Source organism: Chlorocebus sabaeus, chromosome 25 (assembly GCF_047675955.1).
Source record: "Chlorocebus sabaeus isolate Y175 chromosome 25, mChlSab1.0.hap1, whole genome shotgun sequence".
Lineage (NCBI taxonomy): Eukaryota > Metazoa > Chordata > Mammalia > Primates > Cercopithecidae > Chlorocebus > Chlorocebus sabaeus.
The window spans coordinates 69076525-69099330 of NC_132928.1; the positions used below are offsets into that span (position 1 = coordinate 69076525).

Below are 22806 nucleotides of genomic sequence, written 5' to 3' on the forward strand. Positions count from 1 at the left end.
GAAGTTTATCTTGCCATTTTTCATTTGTCACAGAACCTAAAACTATATTACTTTGAGAGCAACTGTACAATGAATTTGGGCTAAATTTTAGCAAATGTATTTATTTCAAGACATAATTTCTTATATTTCAATCATTTCTAAAACAAGTTATAAATTTTAAAGCTTATATAATGCCTCTTAAAGATTTTTGTGTGCAACTATGTGTACATATAAATGGGAAACTTAGCATTTAATCATAGTGTCCTTTATATAGTTTTTAAATTGTTGCCTTGTCGCCTCGACAATATTTTTTATTTGGTCAGAGACAAGTATGAAGCTTTCTTTGCTATAGCACAATGCTGGGCGCCTCGTGATAGCAAATATATATATATGTAGTTTTTTAATGGACATACTATTCAATGTAATTTGTTGAATAATTACTGTTAAAATAATTAATTGGGAGGTCATTAGGCTGAGGCAGCTCCAGTGTTCTGGGCTCCTACTTAAGCAAGTTAAAACCTAATTCAGTGTAAACAGTAAAACAAAACAAGCTTAACCAGTCAGAAACCTCCAACTAACCTCTAACTGGGGGCTGTCCACTGGAATGATCCAAATAAGGCCATTGCTCCACTTTAACCAATCAAATATTTTCTTTGTCTTGCTTCCTCATTCACCCTATAAAAGCTTTTTCCCTCCTGTCCCTTTGTCAGAGCCTAGAGCCACTTGTGGTCTGGAGCTGCCTGATTTATGAATCACTTTTTGCTCAAACTCTTTAATATTTCAGTGTGTCTCAGTTGGTCTTTTAACACTACTATGTGTAAGCTACAGTGCAAAGCTCTATGGTGAACATGAATGAGGGTCAATCCATGACTTCAAGTGACTTCCAATTCATCAGGTGAGATCATGTAGGAGGCATCGTGATAGGAATGCATATCAAACACTGTGGCAGTCCCAGCAGGGCAGGATTCATTGTACAGTTCAGAAAATGTATAACAGAAAACTGTTCACTTAAAGTAGGCTTGAAGGGTAAGTAGACTTTCAGAAAGTGAAGACAGACCAGGGAGAGTGGGTAGACTCCTGGTTGGTTGGAAGCTAGGCTGGAACAGTGGCTTTGACCTCAGATTGGGGAGAGTTTTGAATTCCATGTTAAGAAGTTTGGACTCTATTTTACAGGCAATGGGAGGTTATATTTTAAAATAATCAGAGCATTAGAAAGATCATTCTGGCACTTTCATGTCTAATAGGCTGCGTATGAGTGGACACTAGAGGGAGGAAGAATAGTTAAGAGGGGAATGCAACTTTGAATTGAGAGGCAACCTCGCCTGATTTAGGTGGTAATTCAGAGATAGGAAATAGAAATCATCAGCTCTTGATACTTTAGAAAGAGCTTTCTCATTTGATCCAAACAACTACTAGGGGGTGAGTATGACTCAGAGTTCTACCTGGCAATGAGGAATAAAGGGCTGATAAAACGTAGTTGTGTTGCCCAAGTTTGCTCAGTTAATAAACAATAGAGCCTTGCCACAGGCCATTGGCTTCTTACTGGGAAGATACCAAAGGCAGAATCCATGTAACTGTTTATGTAAAGGCTGAAACAAAGTCTACACTTAGAGGGGATAGTCGAAACACTGGAAATGGAAGAGAGGACAGGGGAGTCCATTCCTCAAGCAGTATGTGGAAACACTGTCATTCACTAGCCCCCAGAAGGAAGGAGGGAGGGAAGAAGGGAAGGAAGGAAGGAAGGAAGGAAGGAAGGAAGGAAGGAAGGAAGGAAGGAAGGAAGGAAGGAAGGAAGGAAGGAAGGAAGGAAAAGAAAGGAAAGAAGGAAAAGAAAGAAAAGAAAGAAAGGAAAGAAAGGAAGAAAGGAAGAAAGAAAGAAAGAAAGAAAGAAAGAAAGAAAGAAAGAAAGAAAGAAAGAAAGAGAGAGAAAAGAAAGAAAGAAAGAAAGAGAAAGAAAGAAGGAAGGAAGAAAGAAAGGCATTATTACATGGTGGTTCACATCTGTAATCCCACCACTCTTGTAGCAGGATGAGCCACAGACAAAACTCATCAGGCACCGGGTTAAAGAAGGAAGGAGCTTTATTCAACCAGGAGCTTCAGCAGACTTGCGTCTCAAAAGCCAAGCTCCCTGAGTGAGCAATTCCTGTCCCTTTTAAGGGCTTACAACTCTAAAGGGGTCCACGTGAGAGGGTTGTGATCAATTGAGCAAGCAGGGGGTACGTGACTGGGGGCTGTATGCACTGGTAATTAGAACGGAACAGAACAGGACAGGGATTTTCACGATGCTTTTCCACACAATGTCTGGAATCTATAGATTACACAAGCAGTTAGGTCAGGGGCTGATTTTTAACTACTAGGCTCAGGGTGTCCATCGGGCTATCTGCCTATGGATTTCATTTCTGCTTTTTAGTCTTTACTTCTTCTTTCTTTGGAGGCAGGACTTGGGTATAAGACAATATGAGGGGTGGTCTCCATCCTTACTCTGAAAGTCCAAGGCGGGAGGATCACTTAAGCCCGGGAGTTGGAGACCAGCCTGGGCAACATAGTGAAATCCTGTCTCTACAAAAAAATAAAAAATTAGCTGAACATGGGGTACACACCTATAGTCCCAGCTACTTGGGAGGTTGAGGCAGGAGGATCACTTGAGCCCAGTCAGTCAAGGCTGCAGTGGGCCGGGTGCAGTGGCTCATGCCTGTAATCCTAGCACTTTGGGAGGCGGATCACAAGGTCAGGAGATCGAGACCATCCTGGCTAACATGGTGAAACCCCATCTCTACTAAAAATACAAAAAATTAGCCAGACGTGGTGCGGGTGCCTGTAGTCCCAGCTACTCAGGAGGCTGAGGCAGGAGAATGGCATGAACCCGGGAGGCAGAGCTTGCAGTGAGCCAAGATCGTGCCATTGCACTCCAGCCTGGGTGACACAGTGAGACGCTGTCTCAAAAAAAAAAAAAAGAAAGAAAGAAAGAAAGAAAAAAAGCCCTTTTACATGTGTTACCTCTTCATCTCCACAAAAGTTCTTACTTAGTCAAAATATGCCACATAGGCCAGGTGCAGTGGCTCACACCTGTAATCCTAGCACTTTGGGAGGCCAAGACAGGCAGATTGCCAGAGCTCAGGAGTTTGAGACCAGCCTAGGCAATGTGGTGAAACACCATCTCTACCAGAATACAAAAAATCAGCCAGTGTGGTGGCAGGCGCCTGTAATCCCAGCTACTTCGGAGGCTGAGGCACAAGAATTGCTTGAACCCAGGAGGCAGAGGTCGCAGTGAGCCAAGATTGTGCCACTGCACTCCATCCTGGGCAACAAAGCAAAACTCTATCCCCCCAAAAAAATTATATATATATATCTCACATAACTGACGGAACCCTGGGTGAGCATTTCTCCCTGAGCTCATTTCAATGGCTATTTTTTCCTAGAGAATTCCTCCAAGATGTCCCTTCTACAGTTCAAATATCCTTAAGTCCTCAAACAGCTGGTCTTCGGTCAAGAAATAGTTTTAATATTTTACCTCCTTTATCACCCTCCTCCACACACACACAATTTGTCAGTATTTGTCTTAAAAGGTTGTGCCCGTATGTAAGTGAAAAGTTTCAGATGTGTTGACATGTTCTAAACAGCGGTGGCCGGCTTCTTCCACTTGACAGCCTACTTCTTTTGAAGCGTAAAATTGAATGAAAGTTTGGAGTGACACATCACATTTCTGCATGCTATTGAACTTAAATCCAACTGCAGTTTTATTTAACCCCTTTCCAAGTAAGATGCACAAGAGAATAACAGTCTATCCCCCTAAGTGTTAAAATAGAAAAAGGATAAACAAATACATCCTTGTTTAGGTATAGGATATTTCCAGGAGGGCATGTCAGAAAATGTGGACAGTGGATGTTAACTTCTAGAGTGTAGGGAAGGGACGTTTCTAACCCTTTACTGTATACCCTTTAGTACTAGCCATGCGTCACCTAAGGACAGGGATACGTTCTGAGAAATGCATTGTCAGGTGATTGCATCATTGTACAAATACCATAGAGTGTACTTACACAATCCTAAGTGGTGTAGCCTACTACACACCTAGGCTACATGGCACAGACTATGGTTCCTAGCCTGCAAACCTGTACAGCAAGTTACTGTACTGAACACTGTAGGCAATTGTAACACAATGGCAAGTATTTATGTATCTAAATATATCTAACCATAGAAAAGGTAGAGTAAGAACATGGTGTAAAAGATAAAAAATGGTTCCTGTGTCAGGCGCTATGAGTGGAGCCTGCAGAACTGGAAGTTACTCTGGGCATGTCAGTGGGTGAGTGATGAGTGAATGTGAGGGCTGAGGACATTACTATACACTGCTGGAGACTTTATAGACACTGGACACTTAGGCTGCACTAACTTTATGAAAAAATACTTTCTTTCTGGTTTTTTTTTTTGGAGACAGAATCTTGCTCCATCACCCAGGCTGGAGTATAGTCGCGCAGTCTCGGTTCACTGCAACCTCTGCTTCCTGGGTTCAAGCAATTCTCCTGCCTCATCCAACTGGAATTACAGGCACCCGCCACCATCTGGCTAATTTTTGTTTTTTTAGTGGAGACAGGATTTCTCCATGTTGGCCAGGCTGGTCTCAAACTCCTGACCTCAAGCTATCTGGCCGCCTCAGCCTCCCAAAGTGCTGGGATTATAGGCGTGAGCCACGCGCCTGGCCAAAACTTTTTTCCTCAATAATAAATTAACCCTAGCTTAATGTACCTTTTCACTTTATAAACTGTAAAATTGTTTTTGACTTTTTGACTCTTTTGTCATAGCACTTAGCTTAAAACACAAACACATTGTACGACTGTCCAGAACTATTTTCCTTCTTTACATTCTTATTCTATAAGCTTTTTCCTTTCCCTTTTTTTATTCATCTTAAAATTTTTTTTTTTTTGTTAAAAACTAAGACAAGAACACTCACACTAGCCTAGGCCTACACAGGGTCAGGGTCATAAATATCCCTGCCTTCCACCTCCACACCTTGTCCCACTGGAAGGTCTTCAGGGATGATAACACGCATGAAGCTGTCATCTCCTATGACAGCAATGCCTTCTTCTGGAAACCTCCTGAAGGACCTGCCTGAGGCTGGTTTACAGTTAACTTTTTAAAACTATAAGTAGAATGAGTGTATTCTAAAACAATGATAAAAACTATAGTACAGTAAATACATAAACCAGTAATATAGTTGATTATCATGATCAAATATTATGCAATGTACATCATTATACGTGCTATACTTTTATAAGACTGGCGGCACAGTAGGTTTGTTTACATCAGAATTACCATAAACATGTGAGTGATACACTGCGCTACAACATAAGGATGGCTATGACATCACTAGGTGATAGGAATTTTTCAACTCCATTATCATCTTATAAGACCACTGTCATACATGTGGTCTGTTATTGACCAAAATGTTATGAGGGACATGACTGTATTTGAATTTTTATATTATAAAGGTGATAAAATAAAAATGTGTTTTAAAAATAATTTTATTCTGAATTATATTTTGTCATATGAGTAAATAAATACCTCTTTTACTATGAGCTGCAGTTTACCCAAAAGCCTATCTTCATGTGTAGTTGGATTTTTTACTGTAAGTGCCATACTTAAACTTATTCATATTAAATTTCCTTTTGTTTTACTCAATCTGTTAAATCCTATCTGAGAAAAGCTTTTTGAGCATTGATTTTTTATACCTATTTTTCCCAGTATTATTACATCTACGAAATCAATATATACACAGTTAGTGGTGATATAATAGTGGTGATACCTAATTTTTTTTTTTTTTGAGATGGAGTCTCACTCTATTGCCCAGGCTGGAGTGTAGTGGTATTATCTCGGCTCACTGCAAGCTCCACCTCCCAGGTTCAAGCAATTCTGCCTCAGCCTCCTGAGTACTGGGATTACAGGCACGCACCACCACGCCTGGCTAATTTTTGGATTTTTAGTAGAGATGGGGTTTCACCGTGTTGGTCAGGCTGGTCTCGAACTCCTGACTTCATGATCTGCCCACCTTGGCCTCCCAAAGTGCTGGGATTACAGGCATGAGCCACTGCGCCCGGCCAATACCTAATATTTTTAAGGGCCCAATATGTTCTGTGCACTGGGGTAAGGATTTTATAGGCAGTATCTCATTTACTCTTCATAACACTGCTTTGAGGTCTGTATAATTATCCTCATTTACAGATGATAAAATCAAAGTCAAGGGAAGAAACTAACTTCCCCACGTTCACACGTCGTGAGTGGTGGAGCTGAGATTTGAAAGTAAAGGTTTCTCTCACTCAGCGTGGCTTTTGTTGTTGTTGTTGTTTGTTTGTTTTTAATGTGGCAAAAGAAACATAACATGAAATCTACCCTCTTAACCAATGTTTAAGTGTAGAGCGCGGTAGTGTTGACTGTGTGCCCATTGCAGAGCGGGTTCCTGAATGCTGCACCATCCCAACCATTGGTGAAAACAATAAACAGGAACAGCGCAAGGACACAAACGTGTGCCTGGTGACAATCTGTTGACTCACATATTTTGTGTATATTTTGCCGTCACTTAACTATGGGATACTAGGGGCTAAGAAAGCCTAAAACCGATCTGTCCAACAGGACAGCCACTATCCACAAAGGGTTCCTGAGCCTTGAAATGTGGCTAGTCCATATGGAGATGTGCTGTCAGTGTGACACGCAGTCTGGATTCCAAAGGCTGACCGTGAAATAAATGTGAGATAGCTCCTTGATATTTGTTCATATTGATTGCATGTTCAAATAATATTTTGGATATATTTCATTAAATAAAATACATTTTTAATTTCACTTGTTTATTTCTGTTGATTTTATGTTTATTTTTCTTTTTGCGTCAGGGTCTCACTTCGTCTCCCCAGGCTGGAGTGCAGTGGTGTGATCATAGCTCACTGCAGCCTTGACCTTCTGAGCTCAAGCAATCCTCCCACCTCAGCCTCCCAATGTGCTGGGTTTACAGGCACGAGCCACTGCACCTGGCCTGTTCCTGATTACTGTTTAAAAATGTAAATGGCTACTGTTTAAGTTTACTTAAAAGCGGCTACTAAAAAATTTATAATTACATATGAGACTTGCATTTTGGGTTCACATTATGTTTCTATTGAACAGTGCCAGTCTAAAATAAGTCCTGGATTTCAGGGGCTCATAATTTAAATATGCATGTGTGTGTGTGTGTGTGTGTGTGTGTGTATATATGTATTTATGAAAGGGTTAAGAAAAATACAATGCATTAGTGAATAGTATAAGTACCAAATAGAGTGCTATTGACTCCAGGAGTTCATAAATGGGGACCATCCATAGAAAAGGACTTGGAAAGGGAGTTAGACTTCTCTGGGCCTTTAAGGAGTTAGAGACGGGACAAGACAGAGGCCAACATGAGTGACATCGTGGAGATGGGGAGTGGGCATGTGAGGTCCCCATGATGAAAATCTAATGAGCTGAGGAACTGCATAAACCAGATGAGCTTTTAGACAAGAAGGGAGTGTAAAGCACAGGTAGCACAGATACCTTTAGTGCAGGAATAATGAAATCTGTGTTTTGCTTTTGTTTTTCAAGATGGAGTTTCACTCTTGTTACCCAGGCTGGAGTACAATGGTGCCATCTTGGCTCATGTCAACTTCTGCCTCCTAGGTTCAAGCAATTCTCCTGTCTCTGTCCCCCTAGTAGCTGGGATTACAGGCGCCCTAACTTGTTGTATTTTTAGTAGAGACGGGGTTTCACTGTTGGCCAGGCTGGTCTCGAACTGCTGATTCCAGGCTATCCATCTTCCTTGGCCTCCCAAAGTGCTGGGATTACAGACATGAGCCACTGTGCCCGGCCGCAATCTGTGTTTTACAGGGTTAACACAGCAGAGGTACAGAAGGGATGCAATGGGAGTGGAAAAGGAGCTGACATACGGGAAGAAGAAAAGAAAAATTAAGAAGCTAATGTTTTATTGAGCCCAGGAGTTTGAGCTGCAGTGAGCTGTGATTGTGCCACTGCACTCCAGCCTGGGCAACAGAGTGAGAGCTCAACTCAAAAAAAAAAAAAAAAAAAAGGAAGGAAGCTAATGTTTTAGTACATGCTGGAGTTAAAGCTGTCCCCCAGATCAAGGGCCTGGCTGTCAGGATGGAAAGGAGAGGGTGTGTGTAGTGCTTGATGACTGGTTGTGCATAGAGATTTGAGAATTATCCTCAGAGAACATCTATTCACGTTCCTTTTTTTATCCTGAATGAATACAAATTGAGAGAATGACTCTAGTGGTCACTGAGACTGTCACACAAAATAAAAGTCATTCAGTTGACAAAATTCCAATGGAAACAATTCATTCAAAAGCTCTTCTTAACAGCAGCCAGCATTTCCAAGAATCCTTTGGTTAAGACACTGTTTGCAAACCCTGTTCAGATAACAACGTAACTGAAACTAAAAATCGGGGAGTTTCCACGCTTGGCACCGTTCACTATTTAAATGAACATTGAATAATGGGGTTAAAATTCACTGAACAGAAAGTGGAAGAAGACCAAAAGCTCTCAGTGCACACTGGCCAGGAAACTGCACGAAGAGCAAAGGGGAACTGGACTGTAAATAGAATCAGGAGCACCAGACAGAATTAATTTACACAGAGTCATCAGTGTTTCCTACAGCAGTGTGAAAGCGAACTCGGCTTTATTCAACTCTACAGATGAGCCCAACTGAATTCTACAATAAATCCCATGCAGCAAACAGCAGTACAGGCCAGCAAATAGGTTCCTACTTTTTTTATTCTTCCAGTGGAAAGCTTTTTACCAAAGTTTAATTAATGAGTGAAATAGATTTGCATACTCCTTCCAGATACATCTGTCATGAATTGAAAATAACTTTTAAAGTGATGGCCTCCCTTCTACTCTAGAGACCTTGAGATCTACCATTCTTAATTTACTTTTTTCACTTAAGTGGTTCATTCACTTATTATTAATTTTTATTTATTATTTATTAAACATCTACTATATGCCAGCCACTGTGCTATGTGGTAGGATACAAACCAACCAACATTTCCTCCCCTTAAGATACACAGGAGACCAGCATGTAACCCCACAAGTTAAATATGCATAATTGGTCCTATGATCAAAGTGGGGCAGATGATACCCAGCTTCCCGGGTGCAATAGCAAGGCACTGAATGCTCAGGCAGGGGGATTTCAGGGTCCATTTGTACAGTCCATCCTCAGTATTCACAGGTTCTGTATTTGCAGATTCTGTACTGCAAATTAACCTTCTTTTTTTTTTTTTTCTTGAGATGGAGTCTCTCTCTGTTGCCCAGGCTGGAGTGCAATGGTACAATCTCGGTTCACTGCAACCTCCACCTCCCAAGTTCAAGCAATTCTCCTACCTCAGCCTTCCAAGTAGCTGGGATTACAGGCGTGCTCCACTATGCCCAGCTAATTTTGTATTTTTAGTACAGATGGGGTTCCACCAAGTTGGCCGGGCTGGTCTCGAACTCTTGACCTCAGGTAATCCGCCTGCCTCAGCCTCCCAAAGTACTGGGATCACAGGTGTGAGCCACCATGCCTGGCCAACAAATTCACCTTCTTGCTAACATTTATTTGTAACCTCAAGATCAATACTTGTGACAGTTTTGGGGTCACTTGTGGATATATGAGTGGTGAAAATTTTAAGTCACCTGATGCACACATTCCCAGCTGAAGTGGAATAAGCCAACACTCTGCCTCTTGTTTCAGCTCTTGTTTTGTAAACAAGTGTTCTTTTTACAGTCTACTTAATACCATATTTTCCCCATTTTGTGCTTTTCACAGGTGATTTCTCTGTTTAAAATGGCCCCAAGCATAGTGCTGAAATGCTATGTAATGTTCCAAAGTGCAAGAAGGCTGGGATGCACCTCATGGAGAAAATGTGTGTGTTAGAGAAGCTTCATTCAGGTATGAGTTATAGTGCTGTTAGCAATGAGTTCAATGTTAATGAATCAGCAATGTACACTAAATAAGGCATCTTTAAACAGAAACATGCATGAAACAAGGTTATGCCTTGATGGACTGACAAAAATACTGTGAACAGAGGCTCATAGGAACCTTATCCTATATTTTCATTTAGGAGCAATGGTTTAATATTCAATAATTCAGTGTGCACAGCAACTTTATAGAATGGAACCTCTGTGAATAATGAGAACTGAGTGTATTTTAGAAACACTTTGTCGGCCGGGCACGGTGGCTCAAGCCTGTAATCCCAGGACTCTGGGAGGCTGAGACGGGCGGATCACGAGGTCAGGAGGTCGAGACCATCCTGGCTAACATGGTGAAACCCTGTCTCTACTAAAAAATACAAAAAACTAACCGGGCGAGGTGGCGGGCGCTCGTAGTCCCAGCTACTCAGGAGGCTGAGGCAGGAGAATGGCATAAACCCGGGAGGCGGAGCTTGCAGTAAGCTGAGATCTGGCCACTGCCCTCCAGCCTGGGAGACAGAGCAAGGCTCTGTCTCAAAAAACAAAACAAAACAAACAAACAAACAAAAAAAGAAACACTTTGTCTTAGTCTGTTCAGGCTACAATGGCAAGATGCCTTAGACTGTATACTTCATAAATAACAGGAATGTGTTTTTCACATTTCTGGGACTATGAAGTCTAACATCAAGATACCAGAAGACCTGGTGTCTGATGAAGGCCTGTTCCCCACAGATGGTGTCTTCTCACCATCCTCACATGGTAGAAGGGCAAAAAGTCTCCCTCAAGCTTCTTTTACAGGGATACTAATCCCATGCATGAGGGCAAATCCCTCATGACCTAATCATATCCTAAGGTCCCTACTCTTAATACTGTCACACTAGGGATTAAATTTCAACCTGAATTTTGGGAAGACAAAGATTTAGGCCACAGTAGGTCCTTTTGGTGGAGTTGTGGTCAGTGGGTTGAAGGGTTTGTGACTTGCTCTCATTGAATTCAGTAAGACTATTCTAGCAGTTCATCTGGAAAGATGAGGGCCTACATCAAAGTAGTAGCAGTGAGGATAATTTTATTCATTCATTCATTCATTCATTCATTCATGCAGCAACTATTGCTTGAACACCTATGACATGGCAGGGCACTATGCTAGATATGGGAGGTGTTTCTGAGCACAAGGCAGATAAAGCCCCCTTATCGTGGAGTTTTTTATTGAGTGGGAGGAAGAGGAGAGGTCAGATGGACAGATATTATGGATGGGGAACCAACAGTGACTGATTGCAGTGGAAGAGAGAGAAGAAGTCAAAGGTAAGCCCAGATTCTGTGTCAGGCAGCAAGGTGAATGTGCTAATTCTCCCAAAGAGAAGGAACATAACAGGAGAAATAGTCTTCAAAGAAGACAGTGAAGAAGTCAGTGTGATACACGTTAATTTGGAGGCCATGGGGGAATTGCCAATCAGAAGTCCAGTGGCAGGTACACCTAAGAAATCAAGAAAACCAGGTAAACCCAGCAATCAAGAAAGCAGTCACTACCCCTCTACTACTCACCCTTCCCAAGATGAGCTCCAGGCAAGACTGTGAAGTTGAGGACCACCTCTCAGCAGTTCCCTCATTCTTGGAGCCTGCCCTTTGGGTAAAATTCCCTGTCATTCATCATGGTCCTCAGGCCATTTGCCTCTATCATATGCCCACCCTTCTTGCAAGGGGCCTCATTTCCAGCTCCTTTGGGCCAGCTCCTTCCTCATCTTCCACATCCTCAGCCAATTTCCTTTATCCCTTCAGTATCTAGGCAGGTTCTGGTTCCCATAGTGCAGCCACCAGGTAGCCAACCACATTATAAAAACAGGCCTGAGGAGAAGCAGAAGTTCTAGACAATTGCCTGAGTCCCCAGTGAGTTTTCTCCTGTTCTGTGCATCCCATACACCGATCTCTCTAGCTGGCTCATACACCAGCTTCCACACCATTTCTGGCTTCCTTAACTGTCCTTACTTTGCACCTGTATTAGTCCGTTTTCACATTGCTATGAAGAACTACGTGAGACGGGAATTTATAAAGAAAAGAGGTTTAATTGACTCACAGTACTTGGGGAGGCCTCAGGAAACTTACAATCAAAAGGGAAACAAGGCATGTCTTTCATGGAGGCAGGAGAGAGACTCAGTGAGGAGGGAAGTGCCACACTTTTAAACCACTGGATCTTGTGAGAACTCACTGTCACGAGAACAGCATGGTGGCAATTTATCCCGGCCCGCGGGATCGTCGAAGCAGGCCCTGGAGGAGGGAGTGGGAATTTGGGGAACAAGAGACACGAGAAATGGAGACAAGACAGTGCTCTGATCAAGTCTCGTTTAATGGCAGTAATGCAGTGCCTTATATACACTTGGAGAGGAAGGGGTTGGGCCAAGGCGGAAATGATCTCATTTCAGAGGGCGCGGCCAGGCAGGTTTCGGTTTCAATGGTCGGTCGTCATGTTGCGCCTGCGCTAGGAAGTAACCATTTTGCTACGAAGTAACAATTTTCGCGCGCGCGGGAAAGATGGGTGAAGAAGAAGCAGGAAGAGCGCCATCTTGTGTGAGGTATTTAATACAGGGAAAAAGACAAATCTGGGAAGGAGGTGAGAGGTGGAAATGAATAGAGCTCAGGCATCTAATCGTCAATAATTACTCGCTATGGCCGGGGCGCGCAGCTCCGGACAGGTCCCCCTTTTTATTGTTTTATGACAAGAGAACGACCCCCCGGGAACTGCGCCTGTCTTAGGTTGGGTCAACTCATCCCCACCTTCTAGGCCCGTCATGGGATAAGGCAGCAGCAAAGGCGGCCCTCCTGTCTTAGGCTCCGGTGGAGATAGTGTCCTCTTACCCGTCATTGACTGTCCAGTTCAGCACACAGGGGAGGTGGTCTTATTGAGGTAAATAAGACTCACCATTTTCAGTCATCTCAAGGCGATGATAATGGACCTGTATAGGTTTGGCCTGGAAGGCCTCGATTTGTTGTCTGACGAATGCCATAAGCTTATTAAGGATTATAGGCCCGAGAGTGAGGAAGAGTAGAAGAGTAAGTAAAGGACCAAGAAATGGCAGGAGATAGGGGAGAAGTCCATCGAGTCCCGTCCACAATGGATTGGCGGCTAGGCCCTTTCTGCGCTTTTCTAGTTCTTCTTGTAAAGTCTTTATCTTATCTCTGACAATTCCGGATTTGTTGGCGTAAAAACAGCACTTTTCCTGTAAAGCCAAACAGATCCCTCCCTGTTCTGCTGTTAATAAATCTAGACCTCTTCTATTTTGGAGAACTACTTCAGCTAATGAGTCTACTTGGTCTTGTAAATCTTGTATAGTACTGGATAAGGTCTGTACATCTGAAATTAATTGGTTGGATAATTTAGTATATTGGGTTAGTGAGACCCCTAGGCCTGTGGCTCCTGTTGTAAAAGCAGTGGTGATTCCTAGTCCAGCCAATAAGGGAATAAATTGTATGGCTCGTTTCGGTCTATAAATAAAATGTTCAATAGCGGGGATGGGGATAGGTTCATCTCCAGGAATGATATCAATGTCGGGGAGAAGAGTGGCCAGAACACAAAGCCCTGTCCAATTTGTAGGTAGATAAGTATATGCCATGTTGTTTCCACAGACGAAAACCGAGCCATTTACAGCACACAAAGGGTCGGTGGCATGGATTATGGAGGTACAGTTGTCAAACACAACATAGCCTAGATCAATTTCTTTAGTGCTATTATATGATGGTGAAAAGAGGCAAAAGGAATTAGAAAACGTCATCGGTTGAACTAAGAGGGGAGAGATAATAGGACAGGAATTATTTACCAAGGATTCATTTGAGTAATTGACATAGGACAACAAAAAGTTAGGTATAGCTAGAGGAATAGGGGGGCCCATTTTAAGACAAAGCCAACAATCGTGGGCTAGGCTTGTATTGGACATTTGAAGTAAATTGTAAGTAGCATTGAGGATATCAAAAGTTTGAGCATCAAGCCTAAAATTATCTCTAATCTCAGGCAGGGCTAAGGGGTGATATTGAAGTTCAGGATATAGAGCTTTATGAATCTTTTCTAATTTTTTTTGGACGGTTTTAATTCTTGCAATATCTAATGGGCCTCCTCCATCAGAAATATGGATGGGAGCAGTAGTGCTCCAACAAACAGGCTTTCCTTTTTGGCCGTTACAAGAAGATTGTACAAGTTTATTAGTGGTTCCTAATACTTGTACGTCATTGGTACTTCCAGTTTGTGTTTTTAGTAACGTGGCCGTATAGTATGTTTTATTGCCTGATTTGCATTGTTGATAGGAAGTATAACAGGAACTATGTACAGAAGATTGGAAAGAGCTACAAGGGCATTCTAGGAGCGGCCCATTAGGCGAGGTGTCTCTTGGGGTAGACTTACATTTCCACGACTGGTCTGGCATTAAGTACGCTGTCTTGCCCGAGCAAGTCACCTGGGTGATTCTGTCTGACGGAGGTTCAGATATTTGTCCCCCTCTGCAGTCACAAGGCTGGCCGTATTGTTTTCGTAGTAATCCTCTTGCTTTACGAGGGTCACCAAAACCTGCATAGACTGTCACTATGTTATATAGAGCGATTATTCTCCAAAGGAATCTCATGTTAGGCTTCATTTCCTGAAAAACAAAAAGGAAGAAACTTCTCAGGGAGATTTATCTTCCCTGGACTGACAATGGTTATGATTTATTTGTCTTACCAATCTTTCAGGCAGCCATCTGGCTGCATCATTCTTTTGTGAGAAGATGCATACTGAGCCTCTTCCCCAAATTAAAACTGGATCGGGGCCATGCCATGAATTATCAAGTGGATCTTTCCATTTTACCATTGCAAACTGTTTTTGAGATTCAGGATGCCAGAAACGGTCGGCAGCAGATTTTCCATGACTGTCCAAATTTAAAAAATTAAGGATAAACAGGGCATGATTGAGTATGTTTCTGGGGGTACCCTTCACGGGGTACCAGCTCCCCCCTTTTAATTTTGTGATAACAGTTTTTAATGACAGATGGGCTCTTTCTACTATACCTTGTCCTTGGGGATTGTAGGGAATGCCTGTGGTATGTTTAATTTGTAGGGTATTGCAGAATTGTAAAAAGGTTTTGGCTATATAACCAGGGCCATTATCTGTTTTAATTTGTTTGGGTATTCCTAAAATAGAAAAGCAGTGTAATAAATGAGCTACGACATGTTTGGTGGCCTCTCCTGTTTGGAGAGTTGCACTAATGAATCCACTATAGGTGTCTATGCATACATGGATATATTTTAGTTGACCAAATTCTAAGTGGTGAGTAACGTCCATTTGCCAAATTTCGTTGGGGATGAGTCCTCGGGGGTTAATTCCTAAATGAGGAACAGGTAAATACGTTATGCAGTTGGCGCATTGTTTAACTATTTGTCGAGCTTGTTCTCTAGTAAGTTTAAACATGAGTCTTAAGGTTTGGGCGTTTAAATGATGTAAGGCATGTGCTTTTTGTGCTTGTTGTAAATTGTCTGTAGTGACTGTGGCTATGGTTTTTGTTGCCATGTCGGCTGTTGCATTACCTTGTGTTAAAGGTCCCGGTAATCCTGAATGTGCTCTGATATGCCCAAGAAAAAAGGGAGTAGTCCTTTTTTGAATAAGTTGTTGACATTGTAAAAATAAGTTAGCTGTGTCTGAAATATGTTTAATTTGAGGCACGGTCTCTAAGAGGGGTATTGAATGAGCCAGGTAGGCGCTGTCTGTGTAAATGTTAAGTGGCTGACAAGGAAAAGCTGATAATGCTGCAATTATAGCTTGCAATTCGACTAGCTGAGCTGATGTATAAGTGGTCTGGAATTTAACGACTACATTATTGTAGGTGTAAGCGGCAAGTCCTGTGGAAGATCCATCAGTGAAAATTAGTAATGCGTCATTGAGGGGTTCTTTACTGGTAATATGGGGAAACACAAATGCATGAAGTTTGCAAAATTGAATGAGTTTGTTAGGTGGGTAATGGTTGTCAATGGTGCCAGTGTAAGAAGCGCAAGCAATTGGCCAGGCTTCCGTATTTTGTAACAGCCAATGGATGTGTGATTGAGTGTAGGGCTGTATAATGGCAGAGGGTTCTATTCCAAAGTACTTTCTACTGTTTTCTCTTCCCAAGATAATTAGATCAGCTATGGCATCATAATAAGGCAACAAAACCTTTTTAGGGGAGGAGGGCAGGTGTACCCACATAATGGGATTGCTCTGCCAGAATAAGCCAGTAGGGGTTATTGTTGTGTTAAAAATAATGAATATTAATGGCTGAGAATAATCAATACTGGTAACAAATTGTGTTGCAATGGCATATTCCACCTGTTGGAGTGCTATTAATGCTTCTTTAGTAATGGACCTGGGGGATTTTGGATTAGAGTCTCCTTTTAATATATCGAAAAGAGGTTTTAACTCTCCTGTAGTGAGTTTTAAGTATGGCCGAAGCCAATTTATGTCTCCCAGTAATTTTTGGAAATCATTTAAAGTTTTTAAATGATCACGACGTATAACGGCCTTTTGATTAATGATTTTAGGTCCATTAATTTGAAAACCAAGATAGGTGTATGGATCTTGTAATTGTACCTTTTCTGGGGCTATTTGTAGTCCGACTGCTGTTAACTCTTGTTTGAGTTGGGCAAAGCACTGTAAGACTTGTTCGCCAATTTCCCCTGCTATTAAAATATCATCCATATAATGTATAATATACATTTGTGTCCATGTTTTTCTGACTGGCTCTATAGCAGCAGCTACATATTTTTGACACAAGGTAGGACTATTGGCCATACCCTGAGGTAAGACTTTCCATTGATAGCGCTTCATTGGTTGTTTAAAATTTGTAGATGGAAGACTAAAGGCAAATCTTTTTTGGTCAGCAGGGTGAAGGGGAATTGTAAAAAAGCAGTCTTTAAGGTCAATAATGATTTTAAAATATTTTTGAGGAATCGCAACTGGTGAAGGCAATCCTGGTTGTAAGGCACCCATAAGGATCATAGTGATATTTACCGCCCTTAAATCTTGCAAGAGTCTCCATTTGCCAGACTTCTTTTTAATAACAAAAATAGGTGTATTCCAAGGAGAATTACTTTCCACAATATGTCCTGCTATCAGTTGTTCCTGCACTAACTGTCGGGCAGCACTTAGTTTATCATTGAGTAAAGGCCACTGATCAACCCAAACGGGCTCATCTGACTTCCAAGTAATGGGGTCAGCGCACCTTTGGGGTGCAGGTATGTCAGTGGCCTGAGCTAAAAATTTCCAAACCCCTTTTTATCAAGTTGTCCTGAAACCAGTATAGGCTGTGGAATACCGTTTTCTCCTTTTCCAAGACCTTTGCCAGGGGTGTATCCTTGAGTTAACATTTGTGCAGTAACTATATCATTTGGACTACACATTATAATTTTCATTTGAGAGAGCAGATCTCGCCCCCAAAGGTTAACAGGTAGGTAAGGGATGACAAATGGCTTAATAAGGCCTGAATTGTTTTCTTTATCTGTCCATGTTAGGTACTTAGAACTTTGTTTAGGATTACTGCTTTGTCCAATTCCTCTCAAGTGAGTTAAAGTCTCTGTAGTAGACCAATGAGAGGGCCAATCTTCCTGTTTAATGATAGTTACATCAGCCCCTGTGTCTATTAGTCCAGTGAATGCCTTCCCGTCTAACCATAAGGTTAGAGAGGGTTTTTGATTTGTAATTGGTTGCACCCAATATATGTCTGATGATCCGAAACCTTTTATATTTCTATTAGAGTGTTGGATATTATTATTTGTTTTGACCAAAGGTAGCAGGATTAACTGAGCTATTCTAACTCCTTGAGGGACAGTAATAATACTATCAATAGCTCTGGCCATAATTTTAATTTCTCCTTCATAATCATTATCGATAACTCCAGGGAGGACTTGTAAGCCTCTCATGGTGACACTACTTCTTCCCAAAAGCAGCCCAAAAGTATTAGGTGGTAAAGGTCCATATATTCCGGTATTTAAAGTTTGTGGTCCCATTTCAGGTGTTAGTACTGTGTGGGAGGTGGAACTGAGGTCCAGCCCTGCACTTCCTGGGGTTGCTCTACTAAGTTTTGAAATGGATTGCTGTTGCTGGCTGGAACAAAGCTGACTGCCCCATATGCTTGTTTCGGGGCCTGAGGCTGGCCCCTCATCCCGTTTCCCTGCCTAGGGGATAAAGGATTTCCTTGACTGTCAGTTTTAGATTTACATTCGTTTGCCCAGTGCCTTCCTCTTTTACACCTTGGGCAAAGGCCTGGAATTTTTGCTTCTGGATTTTTATTTTGGTTTTCATGGCAATCTTTTGCAAAGTGTCCCCTTTTACCGCATCTAAAACATCCCCCTTTATCTCTACCTTTGTTAATGAGGAAGTCTCTTACTGTTTGGCCGCTAAAAGCGGCGGCCATTGCTAGGCCTTGTTGATATGAGGGCCCAATATCTGAACAAAGGCGAATGTATCCTGTTAAATCTGTTTTCTTTCGATAAGGTCTGATTGCCGCTTGGCAGGCGGGGTTAGCGTTTTCATAAGCTAACTGTTTAACATAATCTACACCCGTTTCTGCATTTCCAAAGATTCTACCTGCCGTGGTCATAAGTCTATGCACAAAGTCTGAAAATGGCTCATCAGGTCCTTGTTTAACCGCCGTGAGCGAGGCCCCTGGATCTCCTTTAACGGGAAGTTTTCTCCAGGCTTTTGTAGCGGCAGCCTGGATTTGCGAGAACAATCCAGGATCATATTGCATTTGGGCCTGAGTGTCTGCATAATTATCTGAACCAGTTAACATATCAAAATCCCAACCGTTTCCTGCCTGTTGATTTCTTTTAGCCGTGTCTCTACAATTTTCAAAGAACTCTGACTTCCAAATTAAATGGTCTCCCCCAGAAAGGACTGCCCTAACTAAGGTATTCCAGTCTGTAGGAGTGAGCCAATTCTCAGCTACAGATTCCACTATAGCAAGAGTATATGGAGCAGTAGCCCCATACTGAGAGGCAGCAGTCTTTAACTCTTTTATAATAGTAAAGTCAAATCCAGTATGATGCCTCCAAGCCTGTCCCCGTTCATCTATGGTTTCAGTGACCGGAAAAACGTCTTTGGGGGAGGAGTCTTCTCTATGTCGGCTAGCAACTAACCCCCCTTTTTGAACATGTTGTCCAGGCTGCTGAGGTGGGCGCAAGGAACCCTCCATAGCGTCTGAGTTGGGTATTTTTTCATTTCCTGTCTTTAGCTTTTGGAGCCTAATTATCAATGATTGATGTAACTCTTCAAGTTTAATTTGTTCCTCTAGTTGAGCAATTTTTTGTTTTAATTCTTCTTTGGGATCTATTGCTGCCATAACAATGGGCGCAGAAGCCTCATTATGTGTCTTATTATATGGGGGCGGGTATGAAGTAAGGGGAGGCAAATCAGGGTTGTGATATTTAGCCGCCTCTTCCTCTAAATCATCCCAATTTATGTCTGATTGATTAGGCTTATTAATTTCCTCCTCTTTTTGAAGCATCTGTAAAATTGGGTATTTTTTTGGTTTGTTTTCGTGTGGCATTTCTTTATCTGTTACAGAAGGAGACTTGATTTCCTCATGATCACTTTCGAGGGAAATGAGATCCTCCTCCGTATCTTGCGGAGGCTTTGTAAGGTTAGAGCGGGAGCTAACCTTTAAAATATGCTCTGTCTGAGCGACCGCAGCCATGACTTGCGGATCGGCCTCCTTCTTATCTATTAAATCTCTAATGAGGTTCCAATAAGAGAAGGCGGTCACAGGAATTTTTTCTGGCCCAAAAGTATTATAATAGTCCTGAAGACAATCCCCTACTCTACGCCATCTTTTAATATCAATAGTTCCTTCCTGTGGGAACCAAGGGCAAGTGTCTTTTACAAAATCAAAAAATTTAAACAAATCATTACCTTTAACCTTTACTCCTCGTATCTTTAAAGCCTCTTTTAATTGTCCTACATAGATCTGATGTTGGCTTAATTCTTGTCCCATTTCGGACGCGTCACTTACCTTCGATTCTGACGCGGCAGGTTCCCGCGGTGATCGGAAGAGTTCACTTTCTTTTGTCTTCGTTAGCGGTCGACCGTCCTTTGGCGTCCTCTTCCTCACGGAGTCCCTCGTTTCCAGGTCCCTGTTCGGGCGCCACGTATCCCGGCCCGCGGGATCGTCGAAGCAGGCCCTGGAGGAGGGAGTGGGAATTTGGGGAACAAGAGACACGAGAAATGGAGACAAGACAGTGCTCTGATCAAGTCTCGTTTAATGGCAGTAATGCAGTGCCTTATATACACTTGGAGAGGAAGGGGTTGGGCCAAGGCGGAAATGATCTCATTTCAGAGGGCGCGGCCAGGCAGGTTTCGGTTTCAATGGTCGGTCGTCATGTTGCGCCTGCGCTAGGAAGTAACCATTTTGCTACGAAGTAACAATTTTCGCGCGCGCGGGAAAGATGGGTGAAGAAGAAGCAGGAAGAGCGCCATCTTGTGTGAGGTATTTAATACAGGGAAAAAGACAAATCTGGGAAGGAGGTGAGAGGTGGAAATGAATAGAGCTCAGGCATCTAATCGTCAATAATTACTCGCTATGGCCGGGGCGCGCAGCTCCGGACAGCAATTCACCCCCATGATCCAATCACCTCCTACCAGTGGGGATGGGGACTATAATTTGACATGAGATTTGGGTGGGGACACAGAGCCAAACTATATCAGCACCCTACTCAGGTCCCCACTTCTGCAGTGCCTCCTTGCCTCGGGGAAGAAGCTGCCTGCTCAATATCTGGCCTGTGGAATGCACTGGCCAGGTCAGTGCCTGAGCCTGCCAGAGAAGGATTGCGGAGACTCTGCTTCTAGTGTCAGTCAATCTTTCAAACCAGTGGTCTTGGGGACATAGGTGGTTACGGGGAGTTGAATCATTGTTTTCAGACATGCCTCATTTCCCCCACCAGTTTTAAGCTGATTGGTGGCAGGGGGCATGCTTTACTCATCATCAAATCATCCTCAGCATCCAGCACAGTAAACAGCACATAGCAGGTATTGGGAAAAAATTTGTAAAGTCAAGCCCAGAGGTGGAGATTTTAAGGCAGAAGGTGATCTTATGGCAGTGGAGTGGTAAGAGGATGCTTTGGTGACAAGCAGGGCTTTTTATATCCTTTAAATTGTTCCCTCCAGGCTGCTACCCTTTTGCCATCTATGTGGCAGTTCTGGATTAAGTTCCACCAAGCAGGACCCTTGATGTCTTGTTCTTTGCTGCATCCCCAGGCCCAAATGAAAACCTAGCCATAGTAGGCACACACCAATTCCTTGTTGAGTCAATTATCCCTCTATTTTGTTCTGCAACTCTCCCAGGTGTGATAAGAGATACAAAGAGCTTTGAAGGTCAGTCTCACACTCACCAAACTCCTGATCCAGAATGTGAATAGCCCCATTTAGGAGATGAAGCCTCTGACCTTAAAATTTTATTTGGCAGAAACCAAGATATAGCTACAAACTCAGCTTTACAGTTCATGCACTAAAGTATTCTTGCTTTTGCAGCATAAGGACTTCAGCCTCCGATTATTAGGTAATTGCCATGGATGATCAGTTTTCTGCTGAAGGCCCCTGCTTAGTGTCTTTTACTCTTCATCACTCTGCATTAGTGATTTTAATCCTGTCCTCTGTGCACAACTTTTGTGTGCTCTTAAAATCAGCTTTACATTAAGCAAATCTGTGTCTACTTTAAAAGATTGGAAATGAAAAAAAGATAAATTACTGCCAAATTATTAAAAAAAAAAAACTCCTGTGGGGTTTTCTGCCTCTGGTCATAATAGAGTCACTGGTACCAGAGTTGCTCTCCTGCAGCTAACAACTAGAAAACCAGACAAAACCTAGGAAACAGCTGTTTTCAGACATGGGTAGCAGGCAACAAGGGACTGTGGTCCCCGAGGGAAACTGAACAAGTAAGGTGAGTCCTACACTTGCCCTGGCTTCTACCTGGAGACACTTTCTGGAACCCAGGCAGAGCACTGGGGGGCTCACTTCTGAAGAGACTGAGATTGAAATTTGGAGAGCATGTGGGGCAGGGCATCAAAGAGGAGAAAGCTGTGCAGAGGGAAATCTGCATGGAGATACCCTCCTGTCTTTGCTGAACACCTACAGCTTCTAGTGATGAGCTGTCAGTGAATGATTGCCAGAGCTGGCCTAGTGCTGGGGGAAGCTGAATTCTGACAGACCAGAGGGGAGAGATGAGGCAGCATGTTCAGTGCATTCAGTAGAGAAACCTGAAGTTTCTTAGTAGTAGGACTCTACTAGCCCTGGGCAAAGGCATTTGCTGTATTTAAATTGACCAACTCATGTAAAGTCCTATTTCTACGTTTCGTGTGTGTGTGTGTGTGTGTGTGTGTGTGTGTGTGTGTTTGTGACAGTGTCTCGCTTTGTCACCCAGGCTGGAGTCTAGTAGCGCGATCTTGGCTCACTGCAACCTCTGTCTCCCAGGTTCAAGTGATTGTCCTGCCTCAGCCTCCCAAGTAGCTGGGATTACAGGTGTGCACCACCACGCACAGCTAACTTTTTTGTATTTTTAATAGAGATGGAGTTTCACCATGTTGGCCAGGCTGGTCTCGAACTCCTGACCTCAAGTGATCTGCCCACTTCAGCCTCCCAAAGTGCTGGGATTACAGGTGTGAACCACCACGCCTGGCCTATTTCTTAATGTATAAATATACAGTTTAGCTGTCTTCTACACACTCAGATCCCTCAAAAACACTCTGATATCATCAGTTTGAGACATAAAGTTAACAAAGGAAATTTTATAAAATTAGAGCTTAATACCAAAAGAAGAGTTTTAGTAACTTCACTGCATGATTTCTTTTTAAAATATATAATATTTTAATAACAATTAATTTTTAAGTGTCAATTATGGATAAC

General features: G+C 42.5%; 1 protein-coding gene across 1 annotated transcript in view; it reads right to left on the reverse strand.

Moving 5' to 3' along the window:
- LOC140710173 (uncharacterized) overlaps positions 1-22806 on the reverse strand; it is a 95875-nt gene that overhangs the window by 3249 nt on the left and 69820 nt on the right. The window contains exons 5-6 of the mRNA XM_073011408.1: positions 19922-20152; positions 13319-14545 (exon numbers count right to left, since the gene is read on the reverse strand). Of these exons, the coding sequence (XP_072867509.1) occupies positions 13319-14545; positions 19922-20152 (1458 nt within the window). The remainder of the gene's footprint in view (positions 1-13318; positions 14546-19921; positions 20153-22806) is intronic.